At 48.4% G+C, this 24,777-nt stretch overlaps 2 protein-coding genes across 4 annotated transcripts; one reads left to right on the top strand and one right to left on the bottom strand.

Annotated features, from left to right (window-relative positions):
• The first annotated feature begins 1,693 nt into the window (after nt 1-1,693).
• On the top strand, nt 1,694-12,459 carry TGOLN2 (trans-golgi network protein 2). The gene is made up of 4 exons (XM_037527736.2): nt 1,694-1,779; nt 2,007-3,658; nt 5,822-5,905; nt 7,708-12,459. The coding sequence occupies exons 1-4, from the start codon at nt 1,734-1,736 to the stop codon at nt 7,711-7,713; spliced, it is 1,788 nt and encodes a 595-aa protein (XP_037383633.1). The 5' UTR covers nt 1,694-1,733; the 3' UTR covers nt 7,714-12,459.
• Nucleotides 3,987-24,758, bottom strand: RETSAT (retinol saturase). 3 transcript variants are annotated; one of them, XM_037527737.2, is made up of 11 exons: nt 24,408-24,758; nt 21,837-22,019; nt 21,001-21,242; nt 20,289-20,490; nt 19,656-19,853; nt 18,415-18,534; nt 14,769-14,907; nt 14,483-14,592; nt 14,240-14,406; nt 13,875-14,034; nt 12,283-13,658 (listed from the first exon to the last, which is right to left on the bottom strand). In XM_037527737.2, the coding sequence occupies exons 1-11, from the start codon at nt 24,583-24,585 to the stop codon at nt 13,519-13,521; spliced, it is 1,839 nt and encodes a 612-aa protein (XP_037383634.1). In that variant the 5' UTR covers nt 24,586-24,758; the 3' UTR covers nt 12,283-13,518. The 3 variants fall into 3 exon arrangements, with proteins under 3 accessions (XP_054557774.1, XP_037383634.1, XP_037383635.1); XM_054701799.1 differs by lacking the exons at nt 12,283-13,658; nt 13,875-14,034 and adding an exon at nt 3,987-5,138; XM_037527738.2 differs by lacking the exon at nt 13,875-14,034 and having other exon boundaries at nt 13,588-13,658.
• Between the last annotated feature and the right edge of the window lie 19 nt (nt 24,759-24,777).

Here is a 24,777-nt window from a genome sequence, read left to right on the forward strand (position 1 = left end):
CCCGTGACTAACACTTTTTAATCACTGTAATTGTAACAGGGTGGTCCCAGGAAAGGGGGAGGTTCCCTGCCCCACCAAAGGGAGGGTGGAGCTGAGCAGGAGGAGGAGAAGGAGAAGAAGAGACTGAGGAAGGAAGTAGGATGGAGCCAGGAGACCTGGAGGAGGCACATGGAGCCTAGAGACACGTGAACAAACTGTGCTTGTCTTTTGGTCGTGGACTGGGTGACACAGATGTGGGTGAGACCCGTGGGGAGGTGACAATGGCAGCTTTTATCTTGATGTTGATTTTGCTCTTTTCCTTCCGGACTTGTCCGGTTGTTTGTGACCCTTCTCTGTGGGTCCCCACTGGAAGATGCTTTAGACTTGTGGCAGGCTTTGGGGCTTTGCTCTGCGCCATTCCCATATGGATGGACTTTTACCCACGAGGGGATGGGTAACTTTGGGTGCTTCATCTAGAAACTAGATTATTTGCCTTACCTGTATTGTTTCCTAGTTTTATTAAAGTTCCTTCCCATTAAAGTCTCATATGTTTTGTGTTGATGCGGCGGATGGCAGAACCCATTTAGAATAGGCAGGTTTGCGGGGTTTGGGCTGCCCCTCTCTCTGTCCTATAACATAATCACAGTCTATAAAGCAAATGGTCATAAAACGACTTCAAGCAACAATTAACAAATAAATATAACAGTAATTTTAAGCAGTGGGATGCGAAACTACTCAATGTTTTCAACTTGGGAGCAAATGAATATGCACAGAACAAAAACCAAGAAAATACATTAAGGAAGGGAAAACAAGACATTTGTATTTATTTAAAAAACAAAAACAAAACACCAGATGGAAGCACAGTAAATGTTAAGTGGCAACCTGTGGAGGGGTAGGGAGAAAGAACTTTCTAACCTCTACCTTTTTTTGAAGGTATAGGTTCTATTTTTGAACCATTAGCGTGTATTACCCAATCAAAAAAAATGTTTGCAAGACATATACTAAAACATAGTACTGTCCCTAAAGAGTGGGGCATAGATTTTGTTTTCTATTGTATACTTTCATTAAGTTCTCTACAGTGAACAGGAGTCATTTTTATGATCAAACAAAAGCATGCTTTTTAGAAAAGCTCTTGGGCGACCTCGGAGGGCAGTTCCCGCGAAATCGTGAGAGAAGAGAGGTGAGATTGGAAGGCTCCTGTGACTAAGGTGACGGGTTTCTGTTTCCAGAAGGGAAAGACCGACCCCAGCGTGTTTGTGTGCAGCTGCTGCGGGGAAATAACCACGAGAAGGGGAGAAGGTAAACTTGGGAGCGGCGGAGGGAGGAAGAGGAGCCCGGCCCGCCACGTCACCCCCTCGGTGCCGCCTGCGGGTCGGGGAGCTCAAGTCCCGCCTCTACGATGAATGGGAATGACAGCCTGTTGCGCCCGTTGTGGAGCAAAGAAACCAGGAAAAGGCAGGCAGCCTTCCACTGGGAACCGCAAGGCGCTGTCATTCACCGAGGTCGCCACAGCCGGCGGGGACATGGCTCCCGCGTGGGCGGGCCTTCCCCAAGCCCCGCCCCTCTTCCGGACGGAGCCGCTGGGGAAGCGACAGCGGCCCCGCGCGTGGGCGGGCCTTCCACAAGCCCCGCCCTTCTTCCGGACGGAGCCGCTCGGGAGGGGGACGTACGCAGGAAGGGGCGGGGCCGAGAGCGCTGAGCCCGCGAGCACAGTTCGCGAGAATTGCAGAGGGCGGAAGCGCAGTCTGTGCAGGATGCGGTTCCTGGTTGCGTTGGTCCTGCTGAGCCTTGGAGCTGCCGGTAAAACCCCCTCCCTAAACCCACAACACCCGCAGTAATCCCACTCTCGCCCCCAGAACCACCATCCTTGCCGTGGCTGATTGCCACCTGAGCGCGCTTCTTCCCCGTCCTACACCCCGCCGTTCGCCATCGCCCACACCCCCGTTTGCCCGTCTCGGTATCTGCTAGCTGTGAGGGTTTCCTTGTAGCCTGCGTCTCTCCAGAGCCAACTGGTTTCTCCGTTTCAGGAGCCGCATTGAACACCTCAGCCCATGACATTTCGATCCCCATTGTCAGGCCGAAGAGAGATGAACCTTCAGTTAGAAATCCCAACCAGTCTACCTCGAACCTGCCGTCTTCTGAGACCCGAGACTCCGCCAAGTTAGATGAGGATCACCAATCCGGGAAGAACTCTATCGCGTTGGAGGAGCAGCAGCCGCAGCTGACCGCGGATCGCAACTCCAGCAAATCGGATAAGGGCCGGCAGCAGACCACCCAGCACAACACTGCCGAGTCGGGGCAGAACCCGCAGCAGACCACCCAGCAGAACCCTGCCGAGTCCGGGCAGAACCCGCAGCAGACCACCCAGCACAACCCTGCCGAGTCCGGGCAGAACCCTCAGCAGAACACCCAGCACAACCCTGCCGAGTCCGGGCAGAACCCGCAGCAGAACACCCAGCACAACCCTGCCGAGTCGGGGCAGAACCCGCAGCAGAACACCCAGCACAACCCTGCCGAGTCCGGGCAGAACCCGCAGCAGAACACCCAGCACAACCCTGCCGAGTCGGGGCAGAACCCGCAGCAGAACACCCAGCACAACCCTGCCGAGTCCGGGCAGAACCCGCAGCAGACCACCCAGCACAACCCTGCCGAGTCCGGGCAGAACCCGCAGCAGAACACCCAGCACAACCCTGCCGAGTCCGGGCAGAACCCTCAGCAGGCCCCCCAGCACAACCCTGCCGAGTCCGGGCAGAACCCTCAGCAGGCCACCCAGCACAACCCTGCCGAGTCCAGGCAGAACCCGCAGCAGGCCACCCAGCACAACCCTGCGGAGTCCGGGAAGAACCCGCAGCAGACCACCCAGCACAATCCTGCTGAGTCCGGGCAGAACGCGCAGCAGGCCACCCAGCACAACCCTGCCGAGTCCGGGCAGAACCCACAGCAGGCTACCCAGCACAACCCTGCCGAGTCTGGGCAGAACCCGCAGCAGGCCATCCAGCACAACCCTGCCGAGTCGGGGAAAAACCCGAAGAAGAACACCCAGCACAACCCTGCCGAGTCCGGGCAGAACCCACAGCAGGCCACCCAGCACAACCTTGCCGAGTCCGGGCAGAACCCGCAGCAGGCCACCCAGCACAACCCTGCGGAGTCCGGGAAGAACCCGCAGCAGAACACCCAGCACAACCCTGCGGAGTCCGGGAAGAACCCGCAGCAGACCACCCAGCACAACCCTGCGGAGTCCGGGAAGAACCCGCAGCAGACCACCCAACACAACCCTGCTGAGTCAGATAAGGAACAGCGCCTGACCACTGAAGACAAATCTGGTACTTTGGCTAAGGAGCATCAGTCCTTGAAAAATGGTCCTGGCAACTTGGATACCGAGCAACAGTTCACAAAAGAGGGCTCTTCCACGTCACTCCAGCATGAGGGAGAAGGTAAATCTTCAGAACCGATTGAAGATGTGTTATTCAAGGAGACTGAAGGTGACCCAGAGCATGACCCTGCCTCCAGTGAGAACCGTGAAGGGACACTTTTGAATTCTATGAATATGGACAAAAATGATGTTTACGAAGACAATCTTGGAAGTGCCAGTGCAGAGAGCAGCCACTTCTTTGCATACTTGGTGACGGCAGCCATTATCGTTGCTGGCCTCTACATTGCTTATCACAACAAACGCAAGGTAAGTCCAGAGAAGGGCTATGGTTGCTTTGGTTGGGGTGGTGTGGTAACATACATCTGAAGAGGTGTAAGCCTATTAACCTGAATCATTTAAACCAATGTTACCTCAATAAAGGAAAAAATGTTGCCTTAAGAAATGGGATTTCCTCCACCTTGAGAGCATGGATATGGACCAGTATCCATTATCCATCTGCCTATGAGCTAGAAGATTTTTAAAACAAACGAGTTTTTTCTCAGACCCTACTATAGTTCTTTACCCTTGTTTTTTTTTTTAATTTTTAATTACACATTTACATTGGAAACTAAGTATATATTACAGAAATCTGAGGTCATTTATTTATTTTACGATTTATTTATTTATACAAGCACTGGGTACAGTCACAAGCACAGGAGGGTGAGAGAATTCACCAGAGCCAGAGCAGGCAACAGAACAGGCAGAGTGATGAAGTACACTGCTGAGGGGAGCAGCGGGCTGCAGGAGAGGTCTGCACGCCATGTGGGACCCTCGCCCAGCAGCTGGGGATCAAACCGGCACTGCAGAGGCTGCAGGCAGCTTCGCAACCTGGCACTCAACCGCTGCGCCACCAGGCAGGCCCTACCCTTGTTTTTTTAAATCTTTCATTTTATGTTACCTTTTTCCTCTGAGTGCCCTCTGCTACTACATAGGTGCCATGTTAGGACACTATTATAATCTGACCTGAATTGGGGTTTCCTCCCATATGCCTGAACTAGATCCTTCACGGCCTCAGAGAACCTGAGAACTTGACAGTTTGTAAGCAGTGAGCACTTGTTTTCCCATTTCCATTCTCAAAACAGTGCATCACTTCTCACTTCCTTTCACAAGTTGTTTTTTTTTTTTTAAAGATTTATTTATGCATACAAGAACCGGGGTACAAGCCAGAGGTGTGATGGGTGAGAGGATTCACCAGAGACAGAGTGGGGAACAGAGCAGGCAGATTGAAGTACACTGCTAGGTAATCAGCAGGCGAGTGAGGAGAGATCTGCTGCGCCGTGTGGGTAGCTCCCTGGTCGGGGATGGAACTCGTGCTGCAGTGGCTGCAGATAGCTTCATAGCTTGCATCTTAACCCCTTGTGCCACCAGGGAGGCCCCTTTCCCAAGTTTTTAACTTCCATCTCCAATGGCAGAAAGCTGTTTCAGTTACATAGTCTTTAACGACATCAAAGAACCCAGGGACTGACTGCCTTCTGCAGTCAGTGAGTTTGATTAGAAGAAAAGTCAGAAATTGTAAGGATCTGCTCACCTTTTACTTCATTGGCAGCGTTTGTTGCGAAGTAATCTCTCTCACTTAGCAATCACTCTAATGACAAAATTATGTCATGTCCTGTTGACACCTAAGAATTTAGTGTACTGTTTGTCCAGCCTGGTTAAAATTGAAGAGTTCATTTCACAATAGTCAGTGAGGAGTGAGTTAATTGGTGTGTTCCTTATTCTATATCCAGTGTTCATCGTAGAGAGTAACCTTAGGGGAATGAAAGTGGTAAAGTTAAAATGAAGCAAAGTGAGAGGTGAAAGTACATCTGCAGATAAGAAGTAATTATGCAGGATCTCCCTGGTGGCACAGGGGTTAAAGACACAGTGCTATCAAGCTATCGCCAGCCACTGTCTCATGAGTTCAATCCTTGGCCAGGGAGCTGACCCAGATAGCGCAACAGACCTCTCCTGTCTCACCTGCTCTGCTCCCCACTCTATCTCTGGTGAATCCTCTCACCCCACACACACACACACCTCTGGCCTACACCTCAGATCTTGTATGCATAAATAAGTCTTTTGAAAAAAAAAGTACTTAATGTTTATAATAAGTAAGGGAGGAGATATCTTTGCCTGGAGCTCCTGAGTAAGAGTCTGTAGATCTTCAGCTGAGTGGCCTGTAGTAAATTATACAGACTCCCACAAGCTAGTGTCCAGAACAGCCCTTCTCTGTCTGTCATTTCCTGTTTAGCAGTATGAGGGATTCTGATGTAACTAGGTCCTGTCATCCTTAAAATTGTTATAAGTAGGCGTCCTTGGGGAAGGGGAGGGAGAATTGTTTTTTTTCCCCTCAGGGTCATTAACAAATGTAGACCAGGTGACCACCTCGCATTTCAGAGACAAATAGGTCATTAGAGAGCCACTTGTTAATCACTTTCTTTATGCTTTTCCCAGATTATTGCTTTTGTTCTGGAAGGAAAACGATCCAAAGTCACTCGAAGGCCAAAGTCTGGTGACTATCAGCGTTTGGACCAGAAGGTAAGGAGGGAAGAACCAGGTCCATGGGAAAGAGATGGGATGTGGGCTTCGTGGTGGGCTTGCATGGCATAGCAACAGCAGCTGATTTGGGGATGCTGCTATCATTGCCCCTGCTTTTTTCAGGTCACAAAGTAGACTTTTGGGTATTCTGCAACAGTTCTCTCTTGACAAATGAGGAAACTGAGGCCCAGAACATGATTTTTTTCCTCTTAAGTTCCCATTACAAATTTATGGCAAAATCAAGATCTGATGGCTACACCCTAGGCTCCTGTTCTGCGCTTTTTGTCCTACCGCAGCACTTCATGAATTTTAATAGGCATATGCATCACCTTGGGAATTGTGACAAGAAACAAAATCTGATTTCTCTAGGCATGGGATAAAGCATGTGCATCTACACAGATGATGCTCACTGCTGTTGACACACTTTCTGTATCACAGCACTAGACTACACGTAGTACAAATGAACAAATCCCGAAACATACAGGCCTTCAACACCCTGGATCAGCCCTGCTTAGCATTGGGCTCTAGATTTCCTGAGTGTGGCCAGCTGAGGCCTCTGCCAGACAGTAAAGCCTCCCTTTCCACCTTGTAGCACCAGGAACTGAGTAAGCTTTTCCCAAAGGCAGCTTAAGTGGGACAGTGTCTTCCCCCTGCCTTGCTGCCAACACATGCTTTCCTTCCCCTTTCTGTTCGGTGACAATGAAGTCACTGATAAGGAGTAGTTAGTAACCTACCTAAATGTGGGTTGTCCCCAGACTTCCTGTGGGGAACGCAAATCACTTGTGCAGCTCTTATCAGCTACAGAGTAAGCCACTGCACTCAGAACTTTGCTAACAGCCTACTAGGTTAGCTTCGCAATGGAGCCCTTGACCTAGTACTTTCCTAGATAAATGACTCTTAGGACTTTTCCTCCTTACAATTTTTTTCTGATTAAAAAAGTGGGCCTCCCTTGGTGGCGCAGGTGGTTGAGTGCAGTGCCGGCCAGCAAGGGTCCCACATGGCGCGGCAGACCTCTCCTGTCGTGCCAGCTGCTCCCCTCAGCAGTGTATTTCGTCTGTCTGCCTGTTCTGTTCCCAGCTCTGTCTTGATGAACCCTCCCACGCATCTGGCCTGTACCCCAGTCCCCAGTTCTTGCATAAATAAATAAATGAATGAATGAATAAATAAATAAATAAATCTTTTTTTAAAAAAAAGTCCACGTAGACAACTTGAAATTATGTGGAATGATAGAGAGCAGAAACCAAGTTTCAGGCCTCCCTGGTGACACAGGGGTTAAAGTCTCAGAGCTGTCAAGCTATCACCAGCCACTGTGGCCTAAGTTCAACTGCCAGCCAGGAAACTAACCTACGTGGCACAGCAGACCTCTCATGTCTCACCCACTGCTCTTCTTAGCAGTGTATCTCAGTAGATCTGCCTGTTCTGCTCCCTCCTCTGTCTCTGGTGAATCTTCTCACACACCCCCCCCCCACACCTACACCCCAGTACCTGTGTGCATAAATAAAATAAAAATAAATCTTTAAAAAAAAAAACCAAGCTTGCCATGTCTCCTCCACCAAATATATACTTTCTAGTTTTCTAGTGTTTGTTTTATTTCAAAATGAGTTTTATATAATTTTTGTCCTTTTTTTTAATTAGTTACTGATATAAGGTAGAGGGTCAGTTTGTCTTAATACTGAGTTTTTTCTCTGAACTGCAGTACCTATAAGGTATTCCCCCTTCCTCCCTCATCCCAAATTAGCATTAAAGTAATTCCTCTGAAAAAAGATGAACCTTACCAATGGACCATTTTGCTCTCGTTTCAGATTTGATCTTTCTGTTCTTGAGAACCTTGTCCTGCCTGCTGATTTGTTTCTAAATCAAGAGAAATGAAGAGTAAAAACTGTGACCTAAGAGACAGTCCCTCCTCTGGAGTTTGGTGACAGAGGCAGGGGACTTTTGGTTTTTGCACCTGCACTTTGGTGACCTTGCACTCTTGTGTTCCCTTTATTTATGGTGGTGTTTTCCACCCTTTCACCTCTGAGTGTGAGTAGAGGGAGCAAGTGGGAACCCAGCTCTGACCAAAGGGAGACCCCAGCCCTAGTAGGCTACTACTGCTGAGCACCCTCTCTTGGGCCTTGTAGTAAAGTTAACCCTTGAAAATAGTTTTGCACTCAGCACAAAACATCTGTAAAGCCCAGGAGAAGAGTGGAGGTGTTTTCTGCCAAGGCCTCTTACTTTGGGGAGATATGCCTTGCAAATGATGAAGAAGATGAATACTGATGGGCAGAGGGCCACTGTGAACACATACTTCTCCAAAGGCCTCAGCAGTAAACCAAATGGCAGTTGGAAAAAATGCTTTATTGCCTGCAACCCATCTAGCATATGTTCTTCACAGTTTTTCTGATATTTTCATATTCATGAAGACAAAGTGAATCAACTTCCATTTGGTATACTGAGTATAAAACTGAACTTGAGGGTCGTGGGAGTAAAGCTGTAAAGCCGCTATTCCCATTGCAGATTTTTAAAAATACAGTTACTACTATTGAAATGCTATGTTCTTCCATACGTGCAACTGTAATAGGAACTTTTTGCAAAAAACTTGTAGAAGGGTTTTGGTATGAGTTTGCAGTTTCTTCGAATGACTTTTCTAAAACATTTCTCACCAACTGTTTTACCTTAATTTAGTGAGTGGTCCTCTCGTATGATATAAAATGCCAAGGACAATTAGTAAAAATTCTCCTCCTATCCCATGTCAGGGTTTTTTAAAATTCAAGAAATTGAGAGTTCCCCAGGTATAACAGAGAGTAGCATCTTGAATAATGCTGTTGTTTGATGTCTTAAATCTGTTCTAGTCATGCATAGTTACAGTGAGCGTAGTGAAAGTGGTTTCTGGGAAAAAAATAAAAGAGAATCACTGATCTCAGGGAAATACAAGGAATGCAGGCGGTGAGGGGAATATGAATTCTCTGCTATTGAAGAAGTCTGAAGAAGGGTCCATCCGTTTGTCATATTATCTTCCCCCTTGCTTAAAACAGCACATGGCTTTGAGTTGAGATTTCCATTTGGGGGGGATAAACATTTTTGTGGAGATGAAGGAATGAATGGTCCTTGCCATCACTCTACTTGTGCACCAACCATTAATACCTCCTCCGATCTGAGGGATCTTCTTGCAGATTCTCCTACCATTGAGGAAGACCCTTTTGCTTTTTTCCCTTCTGTCTCCTTTCTCTCCCTGGCCTCCTTTCTAATGTTTTCTATTTGTGCCTGTCTACAACAGCACCTTTCCTTCTGCCTTCGTGCATGCCCAAATTTCCCCCATTCCTGACCATCTTGTTTGTTAATCATTTTACTGCTCAGCTTTTCCAGTAAGTTGTGTCCATTGCCTTGCCATTTATTTTCTTTATAACCTTCATAAACCTACTTTGGTTCCTATCTTTCTACTAGTGGTGTTTTTCCAGAGGTTCAGAACACCAAATCCAATGGCTCTTTTCAAGGCTTTGTCTTACTCTTGACAGACATACTTACCCTCCACATTGAAATTCCCTTCTTCTGGTTTCTCTGACAAACTGTCCTGGCTTCTAATAACTCTTTGCCTTTTCTGTGCTACTGAAGAAGTCTGAAGAAAGAACCATCCTGTTCATCATATTATCAAACGCAGATCTTGCTATTCCTTTGTCTCCTCAGAAACTCATCTGTTTTTTATTGTAACTCCCAAGCCTTTATCCTTGACCTGCATCCCAAAGAATCCAGTCCTGTGTGCTATTTCAGTTTGATTGTCCTGTTGTCACTAAAACAGGATTTCTTTCTTCCAGCTATTGTACACCCTTCTCAACTTCATTTCTTTAATCATCTCAACTCCAAACTGCAAGCTTTTATCATTTTCTCTTGTTACAAGTCTTATACATTTTTTTCTTCTAATATCTTCAGCTACAACCTTCCTTCCCATTTTCTTTGTTTTCCTGTCCTATACCCACATTCCCGTCACTTCTTTTTTGAGTGTTGGGTTTTTTGTGATTTTTTTTTTTTTTTTTTTTTTTTTTTAAGGAGCCACAGATTGGCTCTCCTGCTCATCTCTGGTGTGCAGAGAGACCAGATTGCTCTTTTCAAAATACTTGCCCTGGGCTTCGGCAGTGGTGCAGCGGTTGAGCGCTGGGCTGTGAAGCTGCCTGCTGCCTCTGCAGCACCGGTTCGATCCCCAGCCACCGGGGAGGGTCCCACATGGCGCGCAGACCTCTCCTGCCTTGCCCGCTGCTCCCCTCAGCAGTGTGTTTCATCAGTCTGCCTGTTCTGTTGCCCGCTCTGGCTCTGGTGAATTCTCTCACCCTCCCGCGCTTGTGACTGTACCCAGTGCTTGTATAAATAAATAAATAAATCTTTAAAAAAAAAAAAATACTTGCCCTTATCTAAAGTTTTTTTTTCACTACCTCTCATAGCTTAGAGAACCCAGTTTATAGATGCTTTAGTGCTCAGGACTCTGCAGATTGGCACTCTCCTGTCTTCCTCTGTATCCCAGCCAAGCCAGAGTGCCCTCCTGTCAGGTGTCACCTAGACCCCGCTGCTTTTTGCTCTTGCTATGCCCTCTGGTCCCAGGTGTCCCATGGTTGCAGTTTGCTTAGAATGCACTGCCTTTTCCTCTTTGCCTTGCCTTCCCAGAATCTATTTCTTCAGGGCCCAGCTCAAGTTTTCCTATGTACCTTCCTAACTCCCCCACCCCATTTGGCTCTTTCCATTCTATTCCAGTAGTTTGCCACTTACTCATTTTTGAACTTCAGATAATAAGGCAATCAGCATCTGATGTCTCTGTCCGGTCTCACCAAGAAAACTAAGCTGCTTTGGATGCATCCTTAGCAGGCACTCTCTGCATCTGCCCAGCCTAGTGGCATTTCCTAGGTAGTTCAGGAGTTCAATTTATTCTTGCAAAGAAGTTTTCTTTGTTGAGGACATCAGGATGTGACATAATTGAGTTCTCACACAGCTCTTGCTGGCTGCTGGCTACGGTCCCTTTTTGGTAGGTTTTGCTCATGAAGAGCGCAGGAAGATTGTCTTCAGGGCCTCCCCGGTGGTGCAGCGGGTTGAGCACAGTGCTATGAAGCTGTCCGCAGCCTCTGCAGCATCAGGTCAATTCCCGGCCGGCCAGGGAGATTCCCACATGGCACGCTGCAGACCTCACCTGTCTTGCCCGCTGCTCCCCTCAGCAGTGCTTTAGGTCTGTCTGCCTGTTCTGCTCCCTGCTTTGTCTCTGGTGAATCCTCTCACCCTCCCACACCTCTGGCCTGTACTCCAGCTATTGTATAAATAAAAAATAAATCTTTAAAAAAGAAAAAAGATTGACTTCAGGAACCAAGAGGGTCTGCACCAAGTAGAACTGAATATTGTTGAATCCACATAGCTCCACCTTTTGAGCGTCTGTGAAGTATCATTTCCTGTGCTGAAAGAGTACAATAGAATTTACCTTTCACTTGAAGAGTGAACCAAGGACATCTCTCATACCAAAGGACAACTTGATTTCTGGGTAGTTATCTTTTTAAAGATAGCAAGTTTTCCTAGAGATTGTGTGTGGATGAGGGTGTGCTGGCACTGGGCAAGCCGGGGGTGGGGCGGGCAGTGGTGCACAGGGAGCCATGAAAGTCCACTTTGGGACCCTGGGGTAGTGGAAGGCCAGTCTGTCTAAAAGGCTAAGACAACTCGGAAAGACTTGACAACTAGCTATATATATTCTGAGGTTTCTTTTCCCGTGGTGGCTTTTAATGAACTATTCAGTGATGGAATTGTAAACCTCCCAAATTCCCCTGATGGTGATTCTCATTTTCTTCTCCAATTTATGTCATTTAAATCAAAAAGCAGAAGCCCACCCCTTGTTTTTACAGGGTAACTTGATACATAATGCTGCTTGCGTGGCGAAAGCCAGCCTTTTGCATGTGTTCTGAAGCATTTGAACAGTGAGGAGTGTGCTATAGCCCAGATCCTGTAGTTCTGCCAGTTGTTTTCTGAAAACTTGCTGGGAAGGTTGTGTTTGGTATCCCCTTGCTTAAATAAATCCTGGGAAGAGATTTTCAGGTTTAATTTAACTATACATCCAGAGCCAAGAATCTTAACCCAGCAGGTTCCACAAGTCACATGAATTTCTTAACTATTTCAATTCAGAAGTTCCTGTGTAAAGGCCTTGGGTCTGAGCTGTATAGGGTTTCAGGTTGCCTACAAAATCTGTCTCCTCACACTCTTCGATAAATATTCCTTTAATGTAGAAGTCTACTATTAACAAAATGATTGCTTGTTGAAATTGTTTCCCTTTTTTGTTTACCTGGTTATTAGATTGCCACTGTTTTGCAGTGTTTTATATTCTCAGCTTTTTGTAACTTAACTATAATTTTTAAAGCTTATTTTGGGCTAATGATAAGTATTTTCAGTACATAATGTTTCACTGAGCGTCCATGAATGCCATCTTGATGTAGTTTTGTATCATTGCAGAAACCGAAATAAATTTCAAATATTAAAGCTATAGTTATCAAATTTATTAATATTGCATTAAAATAAGGCCAAAAGTAAGTGAAAGGGCATTTTTTCTGTCAATCTTCATTCATCTTCCCATCTAATCCCCAAATGTAGCACTAAACTGAAAATGCCACTCCAGGGCTTTGCACACATTCTATCGCTTTCCATTTTCTCATGTCAACTGATTTCTAACCCTCTTCTTTCTCCTTCCCACCAGGCAGTCCTGGTGTTCTAGGTGCAGGAGGTAGCTGGGCCTCTGCTATCTCCCTGTATGTGTCTTCTGCTGTACCTGTAGTCTGGGATACTTTTTTAGCAGCTTCTACCCCAGTGAAGTCATCTTTCCAGTTCTGTTCCCAAACTGCTCCCATCACCCTTCCCTGTATATTGTGGATGTGTCCTGCAGTCAGGCATGGAGGCTGTCTGGGTGCTGGGGTGCTGAGTACCTGATGCCACTGATCACCAGGAAGATGAACCTAGGGCCTGGCTGTATATGAACTGGTCCTTGTCTTCTAACATAGACCTCACTAATATCTTTCCGTTGCCTCCACAATCACAATGATTGTGTCACGCATTTCTCCAGCCTCTGGAGCAACCACTAAACTCAGCAAAAGCAGGATCTGAAAGCCTCTGAAACTATGGCACTACAACCAAAACCATCTCCACATTTTGACTGAAACTTCACTAGGTACCCTTTCTCTTCAACAGTGTAGAACTCCTGTGACGCAGCCCTAACAATAAGTGAGGGAAGTCCTGGGACAACTGGACCAACCTGCTTCAGCTCGCCAATACTTTCAAGGGTCTGTCCACCTGGTATTTGTTCAGAGTAAGGAGGTGTGGCTGTGGAATGCAGAGCCCTGCTCGATGAGACCTTAAGGCTATCTAAATCAGCAGCCCACCCTGGGTCTTTTAGTAGGGATGGCATATTTGAAAAACTGAGTTTATCACCTTCATCAGGTGGGAAAGCTTCAGTCTAAGGACTATGATCTATGCTAGACTTGTGTATAAGGCCACTATTCAGAAATTAAAACCAAATTACAAGTACTTTATGTGAGCAAGGCACTAATGTAGAAAGACATTATGGTTAAGTCAGGGGCTATGCCCACAAGCACTGGGCAAAATCCTCTGACTCATCCCTGACTGAACTAATTCTTCTTCTTCTGTTCCTGGATCCTCGAGCCAAGCTTCTTAAGATCTGAGTACAAGTTCCGCTTCAGAATGGCACTGCTGCACAGCAGGGCCCCTTGCAGAGCCCCCATCAGCCCACAGGTGCAGATATCCTGGCCTAGGAGACGAGTAGAGACCCAAGTGAGGAGAGGGGCGTGGGAGGGCAAGAGCTGTTCATCCGTTCATACTAGGGTCACCCAGAGATGACGACAGCTCAGAAACAAGGCCCCTAGCCTGCCCAGAAATCTCAGCTCAGTATGGGAGGTTGCAAGGGACAGCAGGGCCAGAAGACTTTGGGTGTCAGGAGACCCAGGGTCTGAGGTTATCAATGTACCTGTCAGGTAGAGGTTGGGGATGGGGCTTTGTGCCCTTATGGAGGCCATCACGCAAGGATGCATGCGGCCCAGGTCATGGTCAGCCCCATAGCAGGCACCCCGGGGAGCAGCCAGATAGAATTGGTTGGTCAGTGGGGATCCTCCAGCCACACTGTCCACCTGAGGAGGCAAAAAAAGCAGCCAAGGGACAAGAACAGAAACGGTGAGACCCTGTCTCTTCTCCCATTTGTACTGTCCTTGACTAAGCCTGCACGGGTCCCTGCCCTTCCCTGGAGCTGTTACCTCAGGGTAATTTCTCTGCCCCAAAGAAAGGGTAGCAATGGCACCAACAGAGCTATCACCACAACCACGGTCTTCCTCCTACCTTTCCCTCCAGCTGCGGGAAAAGCTTCATGACAACTGACATCGCAGCTTCAACAAAGGAGTTTTTGAGAGTCTCATAGTCACTGCTTCGCTTTCCCTTTGGCTCCTCCTGCCACTCCTCAAACCACGCATAGGAAGTGGGCACCAGCACGACCATCGTGGACCGCCCTGGGGATGCAGACCTGGGGTCACTACTGCTGCCCCACTACTGCTGAACCCTCCTCTCCCAGCATCTTAAGCCCACCTGGAAATCGGTCCTCCCATGTCGGGTCCTTGGCTGATGAGGAAGAAATGAAGACCAGAGGGATGTGTGCTACAGCCTTTTCCCTGGGCATCGAGAGGTAACTCTTCATCCTGAGGGTGAAATGAGCAATTCTCACCCACTTCCTCCCATCCCCATCTCCTATTTTTCCCCCAGCATTAGGGGGATAAGAAGGGGTGCATAGGCTCTTGGCCCACGCTAACATCCTCCCTCACACGCACGCACATGTGTGCGCGCGCACACACACACACACACAAACACGTCTTACGCCTTTTCCATGTCTGTGTCAAAATAAACATAGAAGTTGGTAGATTCCAGACCCAGGTCCTTCTTGGTGCCCCGTAGGCAGATGAAAACAGAGAGCATGCTCAAGCCTGGCCGCACCATCCCCAGCTGCTGCTTCACACCTGCCAGAGAGTCAGCACACCTGTGAGCTGTGGCCAGAGACAGCCACTTCCAGTCCTGGGAGATCTGCTGCCACCCGGAGGCCTCACTTTATCTGCAGCCTGTCAGTTCAGCTGGCAGCCTTGCTGCCCTGGGGCCATTCTGAGAGCTGTTATCCCCACAGTGACCAGGCAGGGTCTGCTCTTCACTCTCCTGCCAGTGAAGGACAAAATCCCAGACTCCTGCTTTTCCACCTCCACCTACTTCTGCTCTGGGTACCCTTAGAAGCAGATGACACCCAGCTTCCCTAAGCTGGCTCCAGGTGCTTGCAGGCAGTCATCTTTCCCTTAATGCCTTTAAGTTATGAGTGGATGCCTAAGGTCCACACATGTAAATGGTAGTTTTTTATAAGCCTTGATTTCAGTATTTAATAAAAGCAATTGGATGAGTGAACGTAGTTGCCTAGTGTGCCATACCATCCATGCAAGGCCTCAAAATGGTAAACAATGCAGTTAAACAAATGCAAGGAGCACTACTGGTACTGAGCATTTCAAGATTCAGCCCTGGGGAGGACGGAGGAACAGCACCTTGGAGGCAGCCACTGTGAGACACCTGATGTCCTTAGGACCTAAACAGCAGGGGTCCCCACCTCCCAACGATGACCCCAGACCAGTTTTTTGGAAACTTCTCCCACAAAGTCTCATCCTCTGTACCCATCCCTGGGGCCATCTCTAGCACCTGCCTGAGGGTGCCTATGGAGGGCCTATGTGCTGAACACTCAGCCAGGCCCTGGGGATATTACAAGGGGTCAGATGTGATCCCTGACTAGTGGAAAAGAGATTTTCCTGAAAGGTGGCTCCCCGAATAGAGACTGCAAAGAACTGAGTGCTAAGGTCAGGGGGAACAGAATTATCAACAGTTTATCATCCAAAACAGGCCTTTGAGAGTAAAAGGGGGCATAATAATTATAATGCGACCGCGGGCATATGATTTGAAGACACCCAGCTATGGCAGCAGAGCACACTGAGGAGGGAAGGGGAGCGTGCGTTTTCACAGCCAAAATAAGAAATAAGAAATGAACTGCTCAGAAGCCACAGGAAGCCTTGTCACCTGGGTTTCAGCATCCAGGTGTGATCACACTGCTGACACCGCCCTCTAGGATGGGTAGACTTGAGAACAAAGAGAACCAGGGCCCCAAAAATGAAACCAAGGTCTTCAAAGGCCCCTTAGAAAAGCAATTACCTCCAACTAGCACCTCTCCCTCTCCCCAGCTAGAAGGAAGGAGTCCAGGAATTATATACCTGGCAGGAAAAATCACCCTGAGAACCAACAACTATGATATCAAGATTTTTCTCTGCCAGTTTTAGCTTCCCTCACCAATATGTCAGACCGTTCTTCCCCACTCAAAAAACTTCCTCCAGGCCATCCCCCATAACCTCATCAAGGCTCAGCAGTGGAATTAAAGAGGTGCTTTTATTCACAAGGCCTCCCTCCGCCTGACCAACCCACCTGCACCCTCAAGCCCAACTGGCACTGCCCGTCCCAAAAGCCAGATAGCTGGTTCCCATCTCTGAGAAGTATGCACATTTATGAGAACTCTCCAGACAGGAGTGGCAGCACCTCGGGACTCTGAGTTAAGTGGTAATGCTGCCACTGCCTGTAATGTCTCACTGGGATTCAACTGGGACAGCATCTAACTCCCCACCCTTGGGAATAAAGGGGATAAGCAGGGGAAGGAGGGGGCAATTGGTCCCTGATGGGAGACATAACAGCAGTGGAAGGTGTAAGCTTTGAAAAGATTCCTCTGGTGAATGTACAGAAAGGTGACTCTGTAGCATGGCTGCCCAGGGAGAGGGCAGGTCTGGGTGGGACACCGGGACCTGCCCGAGAAAAATGTCAGGGTTCAGAGGTCCTGGGAGAGAGGGAGGCGGACAGTGCCAAAGGTCAAGTCTGTTGGTGCACCCAGCCTTGCCCAGCTACCTTGCCACTGGGCAGTCTGTGCCTCACCCCACTGAGCACACCCAATCGGAGAGGAGGAGGCCTTCGCTGGCAGCAGATGCTAAGTGAGGCAAAGGGACAGGAAGGCTGATTTTCAGTTGGACACATCTCATACCTTTTCCTGAAAGAGGCCTTATACCTTAACTGCCCACCCCTCCCTCTCTCTCATGAGGGGACCTCACTCTTCTCCCAAACTACTCTGCCACCCACCTCCCCAGCTCCTCAGAGAGAAACCACAGGCTGGCCTCTGGGATAGACTAGAGCTCTTTCCACAGCTCTCCAGTCTCCTCCATTAAAGTCCACGGTTCCCATCCCAACTGCATCTTGCATACTCCTTTCTCACCTCCCGCCCCAGCCAGAGGTCTTTATCTAGATGCCTCTCTTACCCTCCTGGATTATTGGTGCCATCCTGGCCAGTCAGATCCTTTCCTCAGATTACACCAGCAGCTTCTAGTTACATGACAGTCAAAGTTCATTTCCAAATAGTAATTTCTCACCCATCTTTGGTTCAGCCACTTTGTTCTCTGTGGGCTAACCTGTTCTCCTACCCTTTCAGCGACACCTTTCCTGGAAGGTCCAACGTCAAAACGCACAGGAAGCCGAGAGCCCAGCTTTCTGGCCAGATCCACCCCTGTTCTCATGCCTGCCACTTTGAGCTGGTTGGCCGTGGAAAGTTACTTTGCCTGTACAGGCTTCAGTGTCTCAGCCGTAAACATTAGGATAATGTGCGCTCTCTCCCAGGTGGCTATGGGATTCAAGTGCAATGCAAGAGCAAAACTTCTCATATACACTTACCAAAGGCACCCAATAAATATGCCTACCTCCCCCCTCCACAAAACCAGGTTTTTCTCTTGGGACACAGCCTATTAGAGCAGATTATTTCCATCATGGTCCCAAATTTCAAGCCCAGGGCTCAAGGATAGAAGTGAGCCAGAAGGGTGTTCCTGCAGCCCTACCCCAGTAAGGAGCTGGTTCCTGAAAGAGGCAGAAAAAGATCACCTGGTGTCCCAAATAAGGCACACAACAGTTAGATCAAGCTTCTCCTCTCCACGCCAGCATTTGCTCCCCTCACGGATATGTCAGATCTGTCTTCCCCACTCGAAAGAAGTGAGATAGGAAGGAAAAAAGCTTCATACCACAAACGTAATGAAAAGAACATAAAGGAAACGTCCCTGAAGGATTCTGCCCTCCATCATTAACTATTAGAAAGATGATCTCTGATCGAGGGCAACTGAAAATGGGCAACTAGGAATAGAAACTTAAAAAGAGAGGAGGGAAAAGTGGTGAAGTCACAAGGGGGAAATACTCCAAGAATGAAAGAAGTAATGATGGAAGGGTCTTTGGGGATGACGAGACCCAAGGAAGTTGTCTCCCACCCGCCAAACACAGGCCTTAATGGAAACTGATGTGACACCAATGTTCTCCCCTTTTCTGCTGAAGGACAAAGGGAAAGCCTCATGCAGGCTGAGCACGCTGGCTGTAGAGAGCCCAAGTTGGGGAAGTTGAAAGAGGGCAGGCAGCCCAGTCTTTACCTGGCAGAGAGTGGGCACTCTCTGGCAACAAGCGCTCATAGGTATTGAACAGTCCGGCGTCGGAGATCACGATGGGGCAGTAGATGTTCACCAGCTCCTGACCCTTCTTCACACTGACCCCTGCAGGCATAAGAGCTTGACTGAGGGCCTGCGCACTCCAGGAGGAAGAGAAAAGCCCAGGTCCTAACACATCTCTCTAAGCCTATGCTTCATTTTCTCAGACCCGGGCACCCAGTCGGCCAGGGCCAGGGAGGAAGCTCCCAGGCAAAACTGAAGCGCGAAACTCCCTGAGGTGCTCCACAGGACACACTCTGTGTTCACCTTCCTTTTTCCTCCCCGCCCCATGTGGGAGATCTTTTCTTTAGCCAAACTCAACAGCCTCCACAAGAAGCCCAAAGCCAAGAGCTTGGATTCCCATTGGAATCCAGGTCCAGCTTTACTGCTGTCAGAGTTCAAAACACTCTCTTTAAAACCCTCCAAGGGGGGGCCTCCCCGGTGGCGCAGCGGTTGAGCGCTGGGTTGCGAGGCTGCCCGCGGCCTCTGCGGCGCTGGTTCGATCCCTGGCTGCTCCCCAGCCACCAGAGGAGGGTCCCACATGGCGCGCAGACCTCTCCTGCCGCCCGCTGCTCCCCTCAGCAGTGTACTTTGGTCCTTCTGTCTGTTCTGCTCCCCGCTCTGGCTCTGGTGAATTCTCTCACCCTCCCGCGCTTCTGACTGTACCCAGTGCTTGTATAAATAAATAAATCTTAAAAAAAAAAAAAAAGGTAACAGCAAAAAACCTGAGCCAGGCAAGGAGCTCCTGGCATGCAGAGGGGAGGGCATCTTGCCTGCCTGCACACTTCCTCATGGTGTGCCCAGGTTACTCATTCATCTCACCAGTCACTTAGTGACTAAACATTTAGTCTTTATAACTTGCTAAGATCTATAAACATAACGATGACAAGGACACAGCCCTACACACAAGATCACAGATTACTGTATGAATATTTTAATCTATTGAATAAATGATTAAATGCTGTCCTTTGGAGACCAAGCAATCCTTTATACTTCCTGCTTCCTTTTTGCCTCCAGACTGATGGCTACCCCCAGGCTCCTGCCCTGGGGCAGAGTCTAGCCTTGAACGAGCACCTATGAGGAGGTTGGTTTGTCTATACCTTCTGCCCTCAGTGTTTTCTTATCTCTGCACCCAGGGCTCCCCCACCGAAGCCCAGGGACTGTGACGCACGATGCCCGACTCTCACCACAGGCTTTTCCAGCTGAGTCCAGCAACACACTCTGCACAGTGGCCCTCGTCAGGACAGCGCCGCCAGCCCGCTGAATCACCGGGATGGTGTGGAAGGCGATTTCACTGGACCCACCTCGGGGGTAAAAGGCCCCTTTCAGATAGTGGTCAACCAGCAGAGCATGCATGGAAAAGGAACTGTGGCTGGGGGTGACACCTACAGGAGGAAGAAGAGGATGATGAGGCAGAGCGACCCTATTCAGAAAGTAACCTGGCCCCTGTCAGGTAACAAGCAGCCTGAATCTGCCTCTCTCAGGACCCATTTGATCCCCAGGACTCAGGCCAGCCAGAGGGCCTGTTCCATTCAAACATAGGGTATCTTACAGAAGTCGGGACCAGGGAGAATGTCCTCCCTTCTAGCAGCCATGCTGCCAATAGCATGGAGGACAGTGTTGGTTTAAATGAGGAATCATCCAGGGCAAAGGCCAAGGGAATTTCTACCAGGGAATCCAGCTGGGTAGACAGACTTCTCATCCATAAGCTTCAGAGGGCCTGGGGTTTATACTGCTCCATTTCAGTCAGCCAAGAGGGCTCAGAAAGAGACAGAGTCAGGAGGGCGGCAGCACCTCGTCCTCCAGCAGCCAGTACCCACCATAAGTGGGGAAGATGTAGCTGAGCACCGCCTGCAGCTCTGGGGAGGCAGGCAGCTGGTGTAGGACCTCAGCCACGCTCTGAGTGGATGCTCGAAGGAAGGGAGAGAAGCGGGTGAGCAGGCCGAACTTGTTGAGAAGCTGAGCCAGAAACAACGGGAGCATCTTCAACAAGATGCAATGGAAGGTTCCTCTGGACACCACCTGGGGGAGAAAATAAGCAGGGGAGAACAGGTCTCGTCTCAAGCACCACTGTGCAGAATCACCATTCCAACAGCTTGCAAGCCCAGGACCCAGTTACACTGACTGATGGCTGAACTTTGCTGAGTTAAGATATTTAAAAATCTGTCCACTGAGTCTTTCCCATTCTGTAATCAGATGAGTGCTTTTTTTGCTTTTCTGCCCAAATTCCTTTTGAAAAATCCCAATGTGATCTCAAATGAAGAAAAAAAATGAGAGTGATCTGACCACATGGAAGGCAGCCTACTCTGGGAGGAGAGAAGGGTATTCCCTGGAGGCTGGAGTGAGCATGGCAGCAGCTGAGCCCAGGCTCCAGAGACAAGAGCCAGCTGGGCACACAGGTCAGCTCTGGTGGGGCCTGAGTACAGGACTGACCAGTTGTTTCTCCCTTTCTGCCTCCCACCAGTCATTCCAAAATGAAGAAGGTCAGCCTTGTTGGTCATAAACAGGGGCACCTCAGGATGTCCATGTTACCTCAACCAACTTTATGTACTTGTCAATGGCATCTGCTTCTTGGGGAAATTTCTCCTTGAGGCCTTGAATGTAGGCTTTCTTTCCTTTGTACATGGGGAACTCCTTCCGGCCACTCGGCCCTTCTAGAACCATGATGTCAAAGGGAGAAGACAAGGCAGCCCAGTCCAACTGCCCCTCAGTGATCTGGTCCAAGATAAAACGACTAATGCTGCCCTCATCCATGCTCCCAATATAATGGATTCCTGTCAGGAAACAGAAAAACAAGGCATCATAGGGATGGGGGTTGACCCCTGAAAAGGTGGACAAGGAAGCAAGGTGGAAGGTGTTCCTACATGGCCAAGTCTACACCTGAAGGGAGATAATCACCCTTGCTGTAGGGAGGTTTGGCAGCAGACACCACTAAATCCCTGCCAGGTTAGCTGACAGGTGTGGCTGTCAGACAAAGGAAGTGGTACTGAGAGAGAAGATGAAGCTTCCCAAACAACAGAATGATCAGTAGCAGCCCACAATGGCTGCTCCAGTCCCTTTCTTTCTTTCTTTTTAAAAGATGTATTTATTTATGCATACAAGAGCTGGGGTGCAGATCAGAGGAGCTGTGGGGGGAAGGTGAGCGGATTCACCAGAGACAGATTGGGGAACAGAACAGGCAGATCTACTGAAATACACTGCTGAGGGGAATAGCAGATGAGACAGAAGTCTGCTGCACCATGTGGGTCAGCAATCTGGCTGGGGGTCAAACTCTAGCTGCAGTGACTGCGGATAGCTTCATAATGCTGAGACTTAACCCCTTGCACCACCAGAGAGGTCCTCCAGTCCCTTTTTCACATAAACCTTACCTGTGTCAAATTCAAGGCCATCCTGTCCAAAGGTATGACAACAGCCTCCTGCCTTGGTATGTTGCTCTAGCACCAGAACTCTCTTGCCAGCTTTGGCTAGGATTGCTGCTGCTGCCAGGCCCCCAAAACCACTGCCAATCACCACTGCATCCAGCCTCTCTGGCACCCGGCTGGCTGAAAAAGCTGCAACAGAGGGAATAGAGCTGGGCTTCTCAAGCAAGGGCAGCAAAAAAGGAAGGAAGACTTTCCTAGTTTCTATAATGCAAGAAAACTCTAGAGCAGACTGGTTCAGAGCTGCTAACAAAAATATTGCAAACATTTAGCCTGGGAGATATTCAGGACCAGCCAGGCAGATTAAACAGAGATTTAGTTTGATCTGAACTGATTTAACCAAAGACACTACGCACCTGGGGATTTTCCCATTTTCAAAGAAAGTAGAAATCAGTAAACTACTAGAGGAACAAAAACAGAAGCTTGACAATAATACAAACTGAGAAATCTAAGTGCAAATACACAGTTAGGGAAGGGAGAAAACAGGAGTTGGGGAAGGGAGGAAAGTGCCATGGGGCAGGTCGCTGGCTCAGGGACTTTCCATCCATAAGCTATTGTCAGAAAAAACAGCCCTTGCAGGCAGCAGGGGAACAGCCTGGTGGTATAAACCAGAGACACACGGGGGTAGGGGTGGAAGAGAGAAGGGATTAGGGTCAAAATAAGAGGGGTGGAACCGTATGGGGAATATAACCAAAATGAAAACACAAACATTGTGCAAGAATGAAAAATGATGTAAAAATTATATAAAATAAAATATATTAAAAAACAAATACAAGTGCTGATATGAAAATAAAAAAATATAAATGCTATCTTTTTAAAACAGTGAAGTATTATAAAAATGCAAGCTTTTGTATGTTTTTACTTATATGTGGAAATTAAAAGCTGTTCAGAAAGTAGATCTTCCATGTTATCACACAATAAAAGTTAATTTTGTGTGGGAATGGACATGTTAAAAAAAAAAAAAAGATCCTGATGCAGAAGCTTGGGCAGGACAGAGGCTGCTGCTCTGAGAAATCACAGCCCTGTTCTTGCAGAGGGGAAGTTTGGAGGCAGGGCTAAGGAGGCAGCACCTAAACATGATATAACTGGACAGCACGTGGTGCCATATTGGCACTTCCAATACAAGATTCATCCTTTAAAGGGCACTCCAGAAAAAACAAAGATTTGAGTTTTTCAGGCTGCAAAGGGGACTTGGAAAATTTTAACTTTTCAACCATTTTTAGAAAGAGCATTTTATATCATAAGCCAGAACATATGTAAGTATGTAGTATAGATGCCTGAAACAGAAGTTTCACTATTCAATACCTATCAGAACTATGCCTGACACAGTCTGCTATGTTCTATTTTTTAAATGTTTATGTATTTTACAATTTTTAAAAGATTTATTTATTTATGCATTATTTATGCATTTATTTATTTATTTATGGGGTATAAGCCAGAGGTGTGGGGGGTGAGAGGATTCACCAGAGACAGAGTGGGGAAGAGAACAGCTGGATCTACTGAAATACACTGCTGAGGGAAGCAGCGGGCGATACAGGAGGGGTCTGCTGCATAATGTGGGTTGCTCCCTGGCCAGGGCTTGAACTTGTGCTGCAGTGGCTGGCAATAGCTTGATAGTGCTGTCTTTAACCCCTGTGCCACAATGGAGACCCCTGCTATGTTCTATTTACTGCATCTTAAAATGCTAGTTACAATCCACTGCACTGATTTCATGACCCATTAATAGATCACAACCGGTTTGAAAAGTTAAACTAGTCATCTCATTTTCAGATAACCTCAGATAGGTGAAATGACTTGTTAATGGCTTCCAGTAAAATAGTGATAGAGTTCAAACTAAAACTCTGATCTCCCAAGTACTGGTCTTCCACTGCATAGCAAAGACTTTTCACACAGAAGTATAAAATTACCTGAGGAACCCTGAAGATTAAAGAAGGGCTTTTTTTTTTTTTTTTTTAAGCAGTAGAACTTTCCTTAAAGCTCAGAAGGAAGACGAAAATAAACTTTAAAGATAACAGCAGAAGTAATCCGTTTGATGGAAGACCGGATTCTGGGTCTGAGACACCCTGTTAAATCAGTTTTACAACCAGGGTCAACCACATCAATCACTTGATGGGCATAATGCCCCTCTGTGCAGCGTTCCCATGTCCCTGAGCCCACGTGGGAGGGCAAATGGAAAAGTTAAGATCCTAGAAACAAATGGGGGAAACATCTCTTACTTCTCCAGGGGTGCGAGGCCTCATTCAACCGCTGGGGCTGGTGGGACTTGGCTATATCCAGACCTCCGCACTCCAAGGACGATGCTAAGGACGGGCTCACTCTTCCTAGCACCTGCCCAGGTGAATGTTCTCACCGGTGTTGGACATCAAGTGGGCATCTTCACGTGCAAGGAAGCCCGCCCTGCACTTTACAAACGGGGAAACTAGCCGGGGCCCGGCAGCGGCTCCCCCTCCTGGAATGGGCACACAAACCCACAAGGATGCCCAATCTCAGCCTCGCACTCCCAAGGTCCCTCCAGCTGACCTTGTTTGAGAATTTTCTTCCTGGCCTCCTTATCGGTCACCAGGGGCGCGGGCGGCCGCTTGACATCCTCGGAGAAGGGGTTGGGGGAGCTCTCTGCAAAGAGTCCTAGGTAAACTTTGCAAAGGGTCGCCAGGAGCAGCACGCTCAGCAGCAGCCCCAGCAGCAGCGGAAGGCACATCGCGCCGGCGGCGGGCCCGGGGAGCGGGTGCACGGCGACGGCGCCCAGCTCTGGGACGGTAACTCTGCAATGTTAGTTAGTTTGTCCTTCCCATGCGCGAAGGGGAGGCAGCTTTGACTCCTGATTAGCCAGAGCTTTTTGGCCAGCAGCCTAGACGCCGGCGCAGATTGACCCTCCCGGCTCCTCGTACTT

The sequence above is a fragment of the Talpa occidentalis genome, unplaced genomic scaffold (assembly GCF_014898055.3).
Source record: "Talpa occidentalis isolate TD23 unplaced genomic scaffold, MPIMG_talOcc4v2.1 talOcc4.5, whole genome shotgun sequence".
NCBI classification, from domain to species: domain Eukaryota; kingdom Metazoa; phylum Chordata; class Mammalia; order Eulipotyphla; family Talpidae; genus Talpa; species Talpa occidentalis.